The sequence below is a fragment of the Henckelia pumila genome, chromosome 4, assembly GCF_033568475.1.
Source record: "Henckelia pumila isolate YLH828 chromosome 4, ASM3356847v2, whole genome shotgun sequence".
Lineage (NCBI taxonomy): Eukaryota > Viridiplantae > Streptophyta > Magnoliopsida > Lamiales > Gesneriaceae > Henckelia > Henckelia pumila.
Genome location: NC_133123.1, coordinates 66910229 through 66929466, shown reverse-complemented (window position 1 = coordinate 66929466; position 19238 = coordinate 66910229). Strand labels below are relative to the sequence as shown.

At 32.7% G+C, this 19238-nt stretch overlaps 1 protein-coding gene across 1 annotated transcript; it reads right to left on the bottom strand.

Annotated features, from left to right (window-relative positions):
• Window positions 1-616: 616 nt before the first annotated feature.
• LOC140861123 (secreted RxLR effector protein 161-like) lies at window positions 617-1295 on the bottom strand. The gene is made up of 2 exons (XM_073264133.1): window positions 736-1295; window positions 617-620 (listed from the first exon to the last, which is right to left on the bottom strand). The coding sequence occupies exons 1-2, from the start codon at window positions 1293-1295 to the stop codon at window positions 617-619; spliced, it is 564 nt and encodes a 187-aa protein (XP_073120234.1).
• Between the last annotated feature and the right edge of the window lie 17943 nt (window positions 1296-19238).

The following is a 19238-nucleotide window of genomic DNA, read 5'->3' as shown; positions in this document are numbered from 1 at the left end:
ATTATCACGATCTAGGCAGATCAAATTGAATTTCCCGTAATAAATGAGTAGAAGTTGATTGGACGTTTAAAGAAGCTGAAGCGGCTGATGTCTTGTCATCTATTGATCTGTCCCTATAAAAATCAAAGTTACAAGGCACTAACAACATATAGTTTAAAACAGTCAGAGTAAATGGCAAGTGAGAATAATAACACCGTTGTTCTATCTGTTGAACAAGAGGATGAGATCAGGAAGGATTTATACAGGAGGAGGGTGTTTGAGCGAGGAATGAGAATGTGGCATTTCATTGATTCCCTTCGCTGTCCTCGTCTTCCCAATCATCCTCCGTTGACTCTTGAAATGCGTCATCGAAATTGTGCTAGGATGCAGTGGTGTAAGTTTATGCTGGGTACTCAAAATACTAAAGATGTCTTGAAGTCCTCTGGAGTTCGGCTTGTCATTATCCTCACAGAGTGAGATGAAATGCAGAACATTTGCTTTGAGGATGACGTCTGCAACGGTCAAGGCTCCCTAAGTGCTTGGATGATCAACTGGAGCCGAGAGATGCGTAGTATAATAGATCTTGCTCGAGTAGCTTATGAGGCAGATGAGTGAAATGTAATAAGTTTTATGTTTTTCATCTGTTAAATGTACTGGAATGAGCAGATATTAAGAATTAAGCAGATATTCCCCCTAAACATGTGCTTAATTTAATCAATATCAATTAAACCAAGAACATTTCGAAAATAAGAAAACTTAGCATCGGGTAATGGTTTGGTGAAAATATCGGCAACTTGCAAATCGGTTGAAACATGTTCCAGACGAACATCTTTCTTTTGAACATGATCTCGGATGAAATGGTGACGTATATCAATGTGCTTTGTTCTAGAATGTAGAACCGGATTGTATGTCATAGCAATTGTACTTGTATTATCACAGAATAATGGTGATTCAGATGAATCAACATCGTAATCTCTGAGTTGCTGTTGAATCCAGAGCAATTGTGCACAACAACGTCCAGAGGCTAAGTATTCTGATTCTGCTGTAGATATAGCAATAGATGTTTGTTTCTTACTGAACCAAGAAATAAGCCTGTTACCAAGAAATTGATAAGTCCCACTTGTGCTCTTACGATCAATTCTGCAACCTACATAATCTGCATCTGAGTAACCAATTAGATTAAAACTAAAATTTTTTGGATACCATAATCCAACATTCTGAGTTCCCTTAAGACATTTTAGGATTCTCTTTGCGGCAATATAGTGAGATTGCTTCGGATCAGATTGAAATCTTGCACATAGACCAACTGAGAACATTATATCTGGTCTGCTTGTTGTAAGATAAAGTAAAGATCATATAAGTCCTCTGAATAGAGTTTGATCTACTGAAGGCCCAGCTTCATCTTTGTCCAGTTTGATTGAAGCACTCATTGGTGTGCTAGCAACAGAGCAATTCTCCATTCCAAATTTCTTCAGAAGTTCTTTTGTGTATTTGACCTGGTTAATGAATATTCCCTTTTCCATCTGTCTGACTTGCAATCCCAGAAAGAATGTTAGTTCTCCCATCATACTCATTTCGAATTTGTCCTGCATCATCTTAGAAAACGTTTTGCATAATTTGGGGTTAGATGACCCAAATATGATATCATCAACATATATTTGTACTAATAAAGTATGATCGCCTTTGACAAACTTAAAAAGAGTTTTAACTATAGAGCCAATAGTAAAACCATGATCATAGTATCATACCAAGCTCATGGAGCTTGTTTTAACCCATAAAGAGCTTTATCCAGTTTGAATACATGATTTGGATAAGTTTGACTTTCGAATCCTGGGGGTTGTTCTACAAATACTTCTTCTTGGAGAAGACCATTGAGAAATGCACTTTTAACATCCATCTGGAATACCTTAAAATCCTTGAAAGCAGCATAAGCAAGAAAAATTCGAATAGCTTCAAGTCTAGCTACAGGAGCAAAGGTTTCATCAAAATCAATGTCCTCTTCTTGTCTGTAACCCTGTGCTACTAATCGAGCCTTATTTCTTACTACATTACCACTTTCATTGAGTTTATTTTTAAATACCCATCTAGTTCCTATTATAGATTTATCTGAAGGTCTAGGAACTAAATGTCAGACAGAATTTCTTTCGAATTGATTCAATTCATCTTGCATGGCTTCTATCCAATTACTGTTAAGAAGAGCTTCTTCTACTTTCTTAGGTTCTATATGAGAAATAAAGGCAGCATGCATTAACTCATTAATCATCTTACCTCTGGTTCTCAAAGGTGCAGATGGATTACCTATTACCAAGTTTTGTGGATGAGTCTTGGACCATCTGTAATTTGGACCAAGTTGATCTGTGTTCCCTTGTTGATCTTGATCATTCTGATTTTCTGTGTTTGTTGGAATCTCATTGTTAATTGGTGGTTCTTCTGGTATCTGTTCCTGAATTTGAACTGATTCAAAAGGAATTATGATCTGAATCTTTTCTTCATCTTCTGAGTCAAGTTTAGCATCTTATATTCTGTTACTGATATCATTTAGGCTTGAAAATTCATTAGTAACAGATCTTTCATCAAAAACAACGTGTACTGATTCTTCAACTGTTAGAGATTTAATATTAAATACTCTATAAGCTTTACTAACAGATGAGTATCCAAGAAACAAACCAGCATCTGATCTGACATCGAGTGCAGTCAGATGAGTCTTACCATTGTTGTGAATGAAACATTTGCAACCAAATACTTTGAAGTATGATATCACTGGAACTTTACCATACCAGATCTCATAAGGTGTTTTTCTGACTTTCTTATTAATCATTGATCTGTTCTGAGTATAACAAGCTGTATTTACAGCTTCTGCCCAAAACTTTTGTGAAATACCTGAATCAGCAATCATTGTTCTGGCAGCTTCCTTTAGAGTTCTATTTCTCCTTTCTGCAACACCATTTTTTTGTAGTGTTCTAGCTGCAGAGTACTCATGCTTGATTCCATGATTTTCAAGATAAGTAGACAGAGTTTGATTTGTAAACTCGGTTCCTCTGTCACTTCTAATTTTATCAATCGTTTGAGATTTCTCATTTTGAAGTCTTAAAAGAAGTTTAATCAATTGGGTGACAGTTTGATCTTTAGATTTTAAAAATACCACCCAAGTAAATCTTGAGAAATCATCAACAATAACCAGGGTGTATTTCATTTCCCCTAAGCTCATTACTGGAATAGGACCAAAAAGATCCATGTGCAATAGTTCTAAGCTTTTGGAAGATGATTTGCATCCTTTGTTTTTAAAAGTTGATCTGATCTGCTTACCTAGTTGGCAGGCAGAACAAATTTTATCTTTTGAAAACTCGATTTTAGGCAGACCTGTAACCAATTCATGTTTACTCAGATTGGCTAAAGTTTTGAAGTTCAAGTGATTTAGTCTCTTGTTCCATAACCAATGTTGGTTCATCTTTGATGCTATCAGGCAGACTGAAGTGATTGGTTGATCCGACCAATTAACTTTATAAGTGTTTCCATTTCTTTCTCCTGTCATAATGATTAGTTCAGATTGATCTTTTACAGTGCAGGTGTGCTTTTGAAATTCCACACAATTGACTAATACTAATCAGGTTATAATTTAAATTCTCTATGAGTAATACATCTTTAATGTGGATATTTCCATGAATAAGCTTACCCTTACCTATGGTTGTACCTTTAGAATTATCGCCAAAGGTAATCTTAGGTCCTGGTCCTGGTCCTGGTGTATATTCAGATAGCATTCTTCTGTCTCCTGTCATATGCCTTGAGCATTCACTATCCAGGTACCAGACTGTTTGCTTGATCAATTCGTCCTTGTTTTCCTACAAAAATAAAATAAAATAACTTTGTTCCCCATTCCTACTTGGGTCCACGTTGGATTAATCCCTTTGAAATCCATACTTGGATTATCCTCACAGTTTTTCCATGATGTTGTCCTTTGGGAATTATAAATTTATCTGATGATTTTTGTGCATTGTGTTGTGTGTGCCAAGTGTTGTGATCAGATCGATTATTCCTATTTGACTTCCAATACTTTCTATAAGAGCTGTTAGAATGTGGTTTATGTTGAGTTGGTGAAGTTCTTTGTCTTTCAGAACCATTTCTAGACCAATTTGATCTAGGTCTAGTCCATCCTGACTTAGATCTGTCTGGCTCAACATATCCCAGCCCTCTGTGTAAGAGTTTGCTCTGATGAGATATTGAATATGTCTTAGGAATCTCTGGTTCATATATCGTGCTGGATCTCACAAACTTCAGATACTTGGAGCTGTTATTTTCCAGACATGATTGAGTGGTTGAAGTAGATGAACTTCCTTTATTTGTGTTGTAGCCTAAGCCGGATTTATCACCAGCTTGCTTTTGCATTTCTGTAAGTTTATCTAAGGATATCGATGCTTTATTCCAAGAGTTTACTAGATCTGTTAATCTCTGATTTTTAGATAAAGTTTCTTGCAGCTTACTTCTCATATCATTGTTCTCAGCCATTAACAAATTTATCTGAGCCTTTAGACTGTCTGATCCAGTATACTCATTTGAGTTACTTTGATCTGACTTATCTGTTGTGCCCTTTCCATTTGTTCTGACTTCATCGAACTTGTGAGATAGTGTGCGATATTCAATAACCATCTCATTTAATGCATTAACAAGATCTTCCTTACTAAATTCATCAGAAGTAAAGTCAAGTACCTCTCCATCGTTTGGAATGTCAGAGTTATTAGCCATAAGATATTTGACAACTTCTTCTTCACTTTCACTTAACGATGTCTCTGAATCAGATGAAGTGGAGTCTGATTCTGCCCATTTGCTATTGCTTTCATCTGCTAACAGAGCTTTTTGTTCTTTCTTTCTGCTAAATCTCTTTCTTTCTTCCCTTGAGTTCTTTTTGTATAATGTTCTTTTTTCATCCTTCTTAGGTTTGGTACAATCGGCTATAAAGTGTCCTTCTTTTCCATAGTTGTAACAAGCTTGATTTTCTTCAGTTGGTTCTTTTGATTTGAAGCTTGATCTGTTTGCTCTTTGGAAGTTATTGTGATTCTTCCTCATGAATCTTCCAAACTTTTTGACAAATAGTGACATTGCATTTCTACTGATTTGTTTTGCAGTATTGGTTACAGGAGTTTCATCTGCTGCAGTGAGAGCTTTGGTGACTTGTGATGTTGATGTGTCTTCCTCAATTCGAACTCCCAGCTCGAATTCATACGCTTTAAGATCTGCAAATAGATCATGTAGTTCGATCTTATTGAGATCTTTGGATTCCCTCATAGCGACTGTCTTTACATCCCATTCTCGTGGTAGAGCTCTCATGACTTTGAGTGCCACTTCATGATTGTTGTAACTCTTTCCAAGTGCATTCAACTCGATCATGATACTATTGAATCTTTCGTCAAATTCATTCATCGTTTCTCCTGGTTTCATCTTGATATTGTCAAACTTTTGAATAGCCACCATGAGTTTGTTTTCCTTTGTTTGATCATTTCCTTCACATAATTGAGTGAGCTTTTCCCATATTTCTTTGGAAGTAGTGCAGCTTTTGATCTTGCTAAACATGTTTTTGTCCTACATTGTCAAGATTGGCTTTCCTTTTATCTTCAGAAGTCCATTCAGCTCGAGGTTTTTCTATCATCAGAGGAGCACCTTCATTAATAGCAACAGCAGTGTTGACTTTCATAATCTTCATTGGTCCATATGTTACAACGAACCACATATCATCATCCAGTGCTGATAGATGTGCCTGCATACAAATTTTCCAGTCATCATAATCTTCTTTTGAAAACATAGGGATTTTACTGAACGATGTCATAGTTAGGGATGCCATAGAGAATATAAGATTCAGGTGATAAGCAAGAACCACTCTGATACCACTTGTTAGGATCGAAATATGTGTAGAGGGGAGGGGGGTGAATACACAATTAAAATTTTGCGGGTTCTTCAATCTGATTTGTAAGAATCAGACAGAAGTTTTGTTGCATAAAACTTTTGATCTGCTTGAAAGATCTGAACAAGTCAGGCGGAAGTAATCTTCCTCACAGATTGAATACTTAATAATACTAATGCAGATGAAATGAAATAAGTGCAGTAAAGAGATAGAGTTGTTTCTGGATGTTCGGAGATGAATTCTCCTACGTCACCCCTTCTTCTGTTTCCAGAAGGATTCCACTAAAAGACTTTGACTTATAGAATCCCTTTGTACAAATCCAATCCAATCAATCCCTTGATTAGAACTCCTAGCAATACTCTTACTCGAAGCAGAACAACTTTTCTACTTAGAGTTTACAAAGTAAAGCAACAAAGTATGCTTCGGTGATTTGATCTGGAAAGCTGTAGCTTTGATCCAGATCGATTTGAAGTGTTTCTTTGAGCTTGATCGATCTTTAGTGTGTTCTAACTCAGAGTATCGAGACTTTGATCTGATGAAGTGGGTATCTGAGTTAGTGTGTTGAGTGAAGGCTTTTTCGACTTTGATTTTGATTACTTGTGTGAGACCTCAATTCTAAACAACTAATCTTGGATTAGACAACAATCAAGCAAACAAGATCCAAGACTAAAAGCAAGAAATTTTTTTTTTTTTTTTACCGGGGGGTGCGCCCGGGCGGCTAAAAACTGCAGCCCGGGCGCCTCCCAAAACAGCAACCTGCTGCTTTGCTCGAGGGGGGGGTGCGCCCGGGCGGCTAAAAACTGCAGCCCAAGCGCCCCCTACTACAGAACTAGGGAACAGCAGAAAAACAAGGAGGCTCGACTCCAAAACTTCCAAAACGAAATCATGCATTACAACGCAACTCAAAACGTTAATACACATGCATACTCCAATACAAAGTAGTTCTAAAGTTATACAATCTCGAACTAATAGAACATGCTTCCGTCTAGCTTATTCAATACAAAACAAGTTCGAATACGATCTAAGTTCGGTTACAAACTCGACTTCTAAAACAACAAGGCCTCACTCTATCAACTCTTCCACCTAGTCACGCAATCTCTGACTCGGTCCTGCCCCACCTGTCGCCAAGTACACATACAAAAAAAGACAACAGCCGGATAATCCGATGAGAATAATATTCCCAGTAAAAGAGACTATTATGCAATATCATAAAAACATCTCAAACGAAATGTATCATCTTACAGATATTCAAATAACAACCATGCAATTCCACAAGCATGTTTAAAACTCAATTCATATGCATAAATGCAATGCATGTCTTTAAAATCTGGGATTATCAAGTCGGCTAATCAAAAGAGTTACTGCTTTTGCTTTTGGGATCCCGAGGATGAGATCACGTAAACAACTCACCGACTCTCCAGATCGAGGTGGTGCTACGTATCTCCATCCTCTAGACTTTGGTGTGACTATAAGGAGTATGCTAGCACTAGGTTAAACGGCTACACCCAGGTCACTCACAATATAATCCCCAAAACGTCTATCATAAAAGGGCCGTCCTGCCCGCTGCTCAAATCAATGATTCTTGGCTCAAGATGAATGCAATGCAAACATAACTCAATCAACTAGATTCAAGTAAAAGCAAATAACATGCAAGTATGTGATTCTTCGGAATACTCGAATCAAGTCGGATTCGAGTCACACGTTCCATTCCAATCTAAGTCATCTTATACCTCTTTTCAACAACGTCGATGCTCCAAACCTGGAAACAACAACGATTCCTCAAACAAGATTCAATCAAACTTTCTCAATCGATAATAAGAAACTGATACTATACCGGCTACAATCTTCAAAGCTACACAAAGTTAAAATCTTGCAACTCCACTAGCTTCAATCAATCTATCAAAAGAAGCCATCAAGATCAATATTGGCATTCAATCTCTCAATCAAACATAACTCAATCAAAACTACGAAACGATATCCAAACTTCAAACTGACGGCATAACGGCTATAATCTGATCAATCCGGAAATGCAGACAGCCTAATATCAATCCAATAGACTCAAATCAACCAACAATCCTTCAAAACAAACCAATTCTAACAAATCATAAAACTCAACTTTCGAAAATCACTTCAAAAATTCATAACAATTCCGAACGTCGCTCTATTTCAAAACCGACAGATAATAAACGATCAGAACTCTGCCAAGATCAATATACTAGAATCTCGAACGATTTTAACAACATCCAAAAACTAGAAAGAACCTGATCGTAGAAAAACTTACGATAAAACGGAGCTCTTGCTGCAGTGATCGCTAATCTGCCTTCAGAAATAATTTCTAACGAACGGATCAAGCTCGAACTGAAATCCCAAAGCTTGGAAAGCTTTGGAGGCGTCTTCAATGGAGGGGAATCGTGCAAGGAAGAAGGAGGTGAAATGAAGACTAGTAAAAGGGCTAAGATAATATATAAAAGTCCATATTTGCATTTTAGTCCCTGAAAAATCCAAAATTTGCAAAAAAGGACCCTGATCAAAATCAAGTCGGCTCTTGAACTCGAAAATCTCCGATTATCTCAAATAAAGTTGATTAAGATAAAATCGGGGCGTTACAGCTTGTAATTTTCACTCTTGGTCTCATGTCTTGAATCTTCGAAATGCTTGATTATTTATAGACTTCAAAAGTAGTCAGTGAGCCGCCAACAATTTCTGATATTGGACCGCCAGCATATCTCAATAAATAGCTCACAAATCTTGACTTAAAGCATAGGCCGATCAACGTTAAAAATCTTATTAAATGATTTTGTTGTTTTCTCCAACGATCTCAGCAACAGTTACTTCAGGGTGAGGCTTCGATCTGGTTGATGACTATCTGACCTTGTTTCAATCGATCCGGTGTACCAAGATATATGTCTGTGGAGTTTGATCTGTATCTTGATTTCATCACGGTACTTTGATCTGGTAATCTTCGTATATTGAAATCTTTAACCTTTAATCTTTGACGAGTCCGATTAGTTTATTTACTTGGTTTTGTTTTGACTTTGTTATCACCGAAACTCTAGAGTTTGATCTCCAACAAATAAGCATGAAAGAAAGTTTTTAAGTGACTTCCACGTGATCGATGCACACTAAAATTTTGTCTTCAAAAGGCCTAATTTGTATGTAAATGAATTTAGGTAGTGTTTGAGAGAGCTTCTAGAAAGCACTTCTTAGCTTTTTTTCTTAACAAAATTTTGAAAAACTCGAGATTCATTCCGACTCATCTAAACTTAAACTCATACTTAAAATTAAAAGCTTCTATCATATCATCTATATCTATATTATATATATAAAGGTGGAGTTTTTCCTATATATAGTAAAATCCCGCCAAAAAACTTAAGATAAAAATGGTAATAATTTCTATTTACATAATTTGATTAAATGTATATTAAAAATATGTAATTTTTAATTTACTATATATACATAACACATGTAATTTGTACACTAAAAAAATTTCAAAATTTGAAACGTTAATGAATAATAGTTTCATAATTTAATTAAATTTATGTTAATAAAAATACATAATTTTTATAAATATATTATTATTGTAGATGAATCATCTTATTTAATTAGATTTCAAATATTTGTGGTCAAGATAAATATGTCAAGATAATATCTGTAAAGATTTGTACCTTGTAATCTTTCCCTATTTAGAGTGATTTAATTCAATAATAATTGCACCTGAGTATTGGCTCATATGAATTCTCTCTTCTTATATAAATTCTCTCTTCTTATATAAATTCTTTTTACTCATCTTTCTATTTCTCTCATGATTTATAACACGTTGATTTATAACACGTGTTGTAACCAATTGAGAATGAAAATAATTATCGTTTTATTGATACTATTGGAATAGCACAACGTGTTGTCAATACTCAATTTTATATCAAAAATTAAAAGAGATCATTAAAGATGTAAGATATATATAGTAAAATCCCGCCAAAAAACTTAAGTTAAAAATGGTAATAATTTATATTTACATAATTTGATTAAATATATACTAAACATATGTAATTTTTAAATTACTATATATACACAACACATGTAATTTTTAAACTAAAAAAATTTCAAACTTTGAAACATTATTGAATAATATTTTTATAATTTAATTAAATGTATGCTAATAAAAATAGATAATTGTTATAAATATATTATTATTGTAGATAATTATCTTATGTAATTATATTTGAAATATTTATGATCAAGATAAATATGTCAAGATAATATCTGTAAAGATTTGTAACTTGTAATCTTTCTCTATAAATAGGGTGATTAAGTTCAATAATAATTACATCTGAGTATTGACTCATATTAATTCTCTCTTATATAAATTCTTTTTACTCATCTCTCTCTCGTGATTCATAACACGTTATCGATACGATGCTGTAACCAATTGAGAATGAAAATAATTATCGTTTTATTGATGCTATTGGAATAGCACAACGTGTTGTCAATACTCAATTTTATGAAAAATATTCATTGATGCTCTAGAAGTAGCACAATGAAAATAATTGATATATCGGTTCCCATGAAATATCATGGATATGTTGATGGATCCAAAGTAGCACAACATTATTTTATATCGAAAATTTGAATAAATTCATGATCATGATATAATATATTAAGACTTTTGAGATATTCATGATTACAATTTGATATATCGAAAGAGGTTCATGATTATAATAATATATTGAGAATCTGAATAGATTCATAATAAAGCTATGATATATGATTTCGTATATCAAAAAACTAAAAAAATCATGATTGATATCTGATATGATATCCAATATCTATAAATATCATTGAAGAAATAGATCTCATGTCAAAGTGTATCAATATTGAAATATTGATAAAAATATGCAATATTGTATCAATATTGAAATATTGGTAAAAAGATGCAAAATTTGATGATATTTATGAATAATATTTGTTGAATCCGATATTTTGGTGATAACAAACAACAACTCATTGTATAGGAATGTGCTGCCAACCATTGTATTTCAGGAATCTACTACAACTTCTACCGGAAGCTTGTCAACCGCCTTTGCCCTCGACCGGCTGAAGTCACAAGCCTATCGACTGGCTATCAAAACCAGCAGAGGATAAATCTATCTACCGGAAGCTTGTCAACCGCCTTTATCTCTCGACCGATTGAAGTCACAAGCTTATCGACTGGTTATTCAAACCAGCAGAGGACAAATATCTCTACCGGTAGAATGCCAACTGCCTATCTAGATATCTCGAGACAAGTACCTGTGACAAGATGTTCTTTGCAGGATCCTTTATTAAAAGCAGAACCGGCGTTTCAGAAGATTTGTTGACTCCTGCAAATCAAGACAACAGGTTGTACCAAAATGGCAAAAACACAGAATGACTGCAGATAAAGCATTCGACCGTTTATTCCAGTTTTGGACCCTGGAAGTTGTCTGCAGTGTACGATCCTCATGCAGAATCATCAATGCATTTATGAGCATTAAATGTGCATTCAATGCAGCATCAGAACGTTCAAAATAAAGACGTTGATGATTGACCTATATAAAGGGAAGATTGCTCAAAAAGAGAGATACAACGTGAACAACAACAAGTGATACGAGACAACGAAGAGAGACAAGCAACTCAGAAAAATTTCAATCACTTGAATAATATCAGAAGTCCTCATCTGATATACTTAAGCACACTTACAAGATCATTCATCTGCTGCTCAAATAAACCCTCGCCTACAGTTCACACATCTGATCGTCAAGGATCATCCTAGGGTTTTCAAGCCTCTCGACCGCTCTGCAGTCTGAGAAGCTCAACTCAACTATACTCAGTGTTGAAGAGACTTGAAGCTGCTCTGAAAGCTTCCACCAGTCTGATAAGAACTGAGAATCCTATCTGTGTAAATCTAGGAGTTTCGGATTAGGCATTGGATAAGTCCTAAGTCTGAAGTGGGTGTATTACAAGACGTTGTAATAACCAAAGTCTTCTAGTGAATTCCTTCCTAAGTGGAAGAAGGGGAGACGTAGAAGGATTAAGCCTTCGAACTTCCATAAAATCGTGCTTTAGCATTTACTGCCATTTATCTTACATCCTGCTCATACATTGCATTATAAACTTTGCATCACTAAAACCTCTGAACTATTTCCGCACTATTTAAGTTGTTCAAAACGTTTTAGAAGTTGAGAAAACTGGTTAAGTGAACTAAACCTCACTTGATCATTTTAAAGAAGAAAAAAAAAAGTTTCAGAGTGTATTCACCCCCCCTCTACCCTCTGAACCGATCCCAACAATATTAATATAAGATCCAATATTTAGCAATATTCTTGAAGAATATTAATTTAAATTTTTTTGGTTGAATGATTTATTGAGAATCTTATAAATATAGAAATTCATCAAAATTTCTTAAAATAATATCGATATGTGATCTCAAGTTGTCAATATCCGTAAGAGAATCTTCTTAAAGAAGATTGGTATCCTAGCTATCTAAAATTAGAAGAGATCATTAAAGATGTAAGATATATCAAAATATATTGACTTGATATCCAAACCCAATCAATTGAAGTCATCGTGTATATTGGGCAACGACGACTATGAGTTGATGGTAGCATATGCACAATGATGGCAATAAATTGATTTATGACTAATTTCAAATTTCTTTATTTATTTATTATCAAAATAATTTATTTGATAAATTAAGTTTGTATTTGTTTATACTTAATTGTAGAAAACTTTAGCGTGTGTTTTTGTTTTGATCCACATAAATTTATTTTGATGATAATCTATAAATTTTCTGAATTTATTCTATTGGTTAATAAATTGCATGAGATATTGCATTAATTGAATATTCAATTTAATGATAATTTTATTGATTTGAGAATTTTATAATTTAAGGACATTTTGTGTTATTGGATCTTTTATTTCCTACATTTTTTCATAGATTTTATATTTCCAAAATTTGATTGTAGATAAAAATTTTGATTTGTTTCGAAATTGTTTGATTAAAATTGAATTTTATTTTAATGTGTAATGAATGATAAAGTATTTTTATTACATTTTATTATTTTACATGTTTTGAAGATGTAGGAATTCAAATTCAATGTGAAATGATATTCGTGATAGATCGAATGTCACTATTGAAGGTAAAATATCTACTTGATGCATACAAGAATTTGAAAATGTATGTCCGCTTTTTCAATTTCAAATTCTTTTATTATAATATCTTATTTATAGTATTTTGTTCAAAGAAAAACAATTGTGAAAGTTGTCTGATTAATGTGGTACATTCTTTTAAGTGAATGTGACAGTGTCAATGAACACAGTTGATACACTATAGTTTAATTCTTCAAGGAAGAATATGTCATCTCGTATGAAGCAAGATATGAATTATAAATTCGGCATAAAATATTGAGATATACATCATAATCAAGTATTGTACTAAACGTACATCCGTATCTCGTATCATTATCGTACCTGAAGTAAAAGATTTATTGATATCTATCAAACAAGATATTGATTTGGTTTAAATAGTATATTACAAATCAATATTTATAGAAGAGCTAAAGAGCTCCAAAAGTATCATTGATACAAATACTTTCAGAGTTTGGCATAATTGATTGAATTGAGCATTAAAATTATGTGAATAGTTGAAAAACTATTGATAGTGCACAAAGATGTTAACGAAGAAGCCAAAAAAAATTCTTGGATTGATAAATATGAAACTTTTTGAATTAAAGATTCAGAAAATTTTATGAATTCTTATTGGCTTATCAAAATTGATACCACTATCATTAGCTCAAATTGGTAGAGAATCCCCATATTATCTGGAATGAATAAATAATGTGGGTCCACGAAACGCAACATGATGTTTGCAAAAATATGTATTGAGAAAAAAATTCCAGAATATATAATCAAAATAAGCTTGATAAAAAAAAGAGGATATTCATATCAAGTTTATGATTATTAATACATTGGTTTAGTTTATTTATTTTGTCTCCAATCAACTATTAAACCATGAAAGTAAATGCGTCATATTTGGGGATATCTGAAATATATATTATGTCAATTGATTATATGTTGATAGTTAATGTTTGTGCGAGAAATACACTACAATAAATCTCTTCAAGAGATTGTAAATATGTTGGAAAAAATTGGATCTTATGATCAATTATTTTGAGCAATGAGATTTTATGACGTGAAATTTCCATTTGTTATTCTTGTGAAACAATGTTTCCAACATTGAGGGGGAGAAAATAGACGATACAGGAATAATTTTTGAGATCGATCTCAATGAAATATAAAGTGAACATGAAGTTCAAAGTTTAAATCTCAAAATGTATTATTTGATCTTGTGCATAAGATCTTTTATATTATGTAGCTTCATTTATGTTCAAGTTTAACAATGTATATAAATGATCTTTAGTGACGAAGAACTTTTTTAAAGAAAATGAGTGAATGTCTCAATATGAAAATAATAATGGAGGCTGGTCGTTATAAAAGAATCGATGGCCTGCAGGACCATATCTTATATTACTTCCAAGTAAATGAAAAAGGACGCTAGAAGCGTGAACGATCAATTATTTCAATAAATCCAATTTGAATTATGTTATTCTTGAAGAATAACAAGTATATAAAAGATGAGAATTCACAAATTATTTAGGATCAAAATTATATAGCTATTAATGTGTTTTTTTTACTATTATGCAAAATAATAACTGTCAATAAAAAATGATTGAAAATTGACATGTGACAAGAGAAAATATAAGCAAAGTTTCTCAAAATATTTCAAGCGGATTATGAGAAAATATCTGCACTTATCATGGATGCACTGATTTGATGGTGATACATATATATAAAAACATTATCGAAGGATTTGATGCACAAAATATTGTTTTTTCCAACTTGAAGAAGAAGAAAATATATTTGGTTTTGAAGTACCATGTCTATGACAAAATCAGCATTTGAATAATTTTTTGGCAAATCAGTTGTTGAATCCTGACTTTTGGTGATAACAAAATAATACATCGTTGTTTTAGAACGGCTTCCATTTACTTGTATGCACAGTTAATCTACCGATGTCAAGACATCAGCTGACCGAGAGATATCAACTGGAATAAGCAGCATCAGCTGATCAAAGCATGTCAGCCGTTACTTGTCAATCGAGCGAGACATATCTACCGGCTAAGATATCTACTAAAATTCGAAGGTGGTCAGCTACACGCTACATTTAGAAGTTACAGATTCCCAGTTCTTGGAAAGTTGATAAGACAACGTAAATGCAAAGGACGAAGCATTTAAGAAGCCGTCTGATAAAGTGAAAAAGCCATAAATAGCATTTAATGTGAGCGACACATTGAATAGACAATTAAAGGCGCTTCTAGTACAAGATATTCAGAAGATATTATTAAAATCTGACATCATACGCTTTCCTACCATTGAACAGAAGAGAAAGACGTTGGAGAAAAGTGATATAAATATCAGAGTCTTTCTACAAAGAAGCAGACCACTATTACAAAGAATTTGCATACTTGAGCTCTTGAATATACTTTGAATACTCGATCACTCATTCAACCCTTAGCTAAAAATCATATCTGATCTAAAAGGATATCTTTTTCAAGGGTCACTCAAATCCAGCTGTTGTTTTAAGAACACCATTTGCTACAAGGATTTGAGAGTCTAAGTCTTCAAGAAACTTATACGTTTGTCATCATCAACTGAAGAAAGAGTTTGATAAGAACTTTAAATCTTATCACTGTGAATCTAGGAGTTCCATTTTGGGCATTGGATAAGTCCTAACTTGGATCGGGTGTATTGCAGACGTTTTAATAACCAAAGTCTTCTAGTGAATCCTTCCGAGGTAAAAGAAGGGGTGATGTAGGAGATTGAGCTCCGAACATCCAGAAACATATCTGTGTTTATTTACGCTACTGCATTACAGTATTCCATCACTATCATCTAGCATATTAAGAGTTGTTTCTGCACTTTCATAAGTAGTTCTTATACTTCTAGCAAGCTAACAGAAAATCGGTTGAGTAAACTAACATTTGATCAATCACATTGCATTAGAGTTAAAGATTATCATAAGTCTATATTCACCACCACCCCCCCCCCCCCATACACACACATTCGATCCCCAACATCAGTGCATAAGATTGAAATATTAAGAATTAATAATTTCAAGTGATGCTTGCAAGAGAGGGAGCAATCAAAGTTATTCTTTTTTTTCCTTATCTATGATTTTTTCCAAGTTGTTTTTCATAACAAGGTTTTTAATGAGGCAATTAACAAGTATCAAGAGATGTCGTACTTTTTTTCCTTCATTAAGATTTTGTACCATTGGGTTTTTCCTGATAAGATTTTAACGAGACGCATCCATCGTCGGGAAGACATCCAAAGAAAATATATGTTGTTGTACTCTTTTTCCTTTGTTCAGATTTTTTTCCCACGGAGTTTTACTGTCAAAGATTTAACGAGGCAGCACTTTCATCCCGATGAAGTTCCAGAGCATCAATCTTGCCGAATGGAGATTTTGAAGAATTGGTTGCTTGTGCAAATAATCATCTAAGGAGGAGTGTTATAAATATATTATTATTTTAGATGATTATATTATTTAATTAGATTTGAAAGATTTGTGATTAAGATAAATTTGTCAAAATAATATCTGTAAAGATTTGTACCTTGTAATCTTTTCTTATAAATAGGGTGATTGAGTTCAATAATAATTGCACCTGAGTATTGACTCATATGAATTCTCTCTGCTCATCTCTCTATTTCTCTCATGATTTACAACAATAATTACTAATTTCACATATATATAATAATATATCAATTTTTAGTTCAAAATTTGATTATTTGTCATCACTTTATTTTATTACAATTAATTATTAAAGTCCATATACATTTGAAAATATTATATAAAACTCTTCGTACATAATATTTATATATATATATGGCAATGTATCAATATAATCAGTTTTAAATTTATTCATAAGACAAATTTGAATTTGATAATATATATATATATATATCTAATATTATTTTTTAAGACAATACATTTTATTTTATTTTATTAAAAAAGTGCATGTAGCAATTGATCAATTTCCTGAAAATGTGCTTCAGTAAAAATTTTGTTAAATTTACCTTATATATCCAAAAGATATAAGAAATGATACACATATATGTAATATATATATTTGTTTACCAAAAGCACAATTCATTTCTAAAATATTTTGCTTGAGATCAAACTCTAAAGTTTTGGTGATAACAAGTCAAAACAAAATCAAGTAATAAAATAATTTAAGGACAAATCAATTCGGACTCATCAAGATCAAAGTTTAAAGCTGCCAGATCAAATGTTCGATTTTCGGATGAATCAAGTATTCGATCCACGTTCCCCTACGAACAATTTATTTCAACGGATCAAATACAACAAACTCCCACTAGAACAATCCAGATCGAGCAAGACAAATCAAGTAGTCATCAACCAGATCAAAGTCTCACTTTGAAGTAATCTTTGCTGAGGTTGTTGAACTAAAAGACAAAAGCATTTAATGAGATTTTGAACGTTGATTGGCTTCCCTCAAAGTCAATATTTGTGAACCAATTTATGAGATATGTTGGCGGCTCAATCTCAAAAATTGTTGGTGGCTCACTGACTACTTTTGAAGACTTTAAATACTCAAGGTATTCAAAGATTCAAAGACAAGTGACCAATAGTGAAAATCACAAGCTATTGAAATCAAAGTCAAAAAGCCTTCACTTAATATCCTAACTCAGAAACCCATCTTATCAGATCAAAGTTTCGAAATTTTGAGTTAGAGAGTATTATAAAGATCGATCGAGTTCAAAGGAATATACACAAGAATGATCCAGATCAAAGCCATTCACAGCTATCCAGATCAAAACACCGAAGCACATTCGGTAGCTTCATTTTGTAACTCAAAGCAGATTGATTGCTCTGCTTCAAGAGAGAGTATAGCTAGGAGTTCCTTTCAAAGGATTGATTGGAATGGATTTGTACAAAGTGTTGTATAAATCAAAGTCTTCTAGTGGAATCCTTCTGGAAACAGAAGAAGGGGTGACGTAGGAGAATTCATTTCAGAATATCCATAAAAAACTTTGTCTCTTTTACATACCGCATTTACATTATCTTATCTGCCTTAGTTTCTAATTATTCAAATCTGCAAGAAAGATTTCTTTCGCCTGATAACTTCAGATCTTTCGAGCAGATCAAATTTTTAAGCAACAAAACTTCTTTCTGATTTTCACAAATCAGATCGAAGAATCGTTAAAATTTTAAATAGCTTATTCCCCCCCCCCCCCCTCCCTCCCTCCCTACCTATTTTCGATCCTAACATATTTGTATTAATAAAGTAAATAAAAATTAATAACCCTATATATAATGACAATAGATCAATTTACGCTATTTTTCGTCGGAAATTTTGTAAATTCAAAAATAATTATAATTTTGCAATATATCAATTTGATTCATTTGAAAAAAAATTGCAAATTAGAATTTATTTTCAAAAATATTTATATCAATCCTAATTTATGTCAGTTATCGATTTGCTTCGTTTGAAAAAACCACAATTTCGAAGTCAATCATAATAATATATCAATTTTTAGTTTAAAATTTGCTTCTTTGTCAGCACTTTGTTTAATTATAATTAGTTTTTATGGTCAATAAATATTTGAAAATCTTCATATAATATATATATACGTAGTTGCTCATGGTGGTTGCTAACGTGATCAAAACTCATATATACTGGCTATCATGGCACATGCGTTGCATGTGTAATATATGTTTACCTTTATTATTTTAAAAAATACGTCTATTAGACATAAGGTTCAATTTCATGTTTTTATTTTTTTTGGTATTTATGTAGAGTGCAAAGATTTGGAATGGCAAGCACAAAGCGCAATGGAAGAGAAATAGGATTTGAAACCGTCAGTTTAAAGTGATTATGAGAGTAATTGAAGAAAATGTGGGAAAAGTTGAGGAGAAAGTGGGTAGATAGAAGTGGGACGTTAACCAAATCAATTTTAAAAAATAACACGGGGTAGAATGGGGAGAAATATTTGGTGTGTTCATAACATACCAAAATAGTTTTTATAAAGCCCCCAGCCTTAATAGAATAGTATATATATATAGCAATGTATCAATATCATTGATTTTAATTTAATCAAATCACAAATTCGAATTTGATAATAAATATATTTATCTAATATTATTTTTTAGGACAAGATATTTTATTTAATTTTATCAATAAAGTGCACGTAATAATTAATCATTTTTTCCTGAAAATACGTTTCAGTAAAGATTTTGTAAAGTTTACCTTATATATAAAAAAAATGT

Coding starts and splice junctions, on each gene's coding strand:
- LOC140861123 (XM_073264133.1), bottom strand. CDS start 1,295: ATGTTCTCAGTTGGTCTATGTGCAAGATTTCAATCTGATCCGAAGCAA.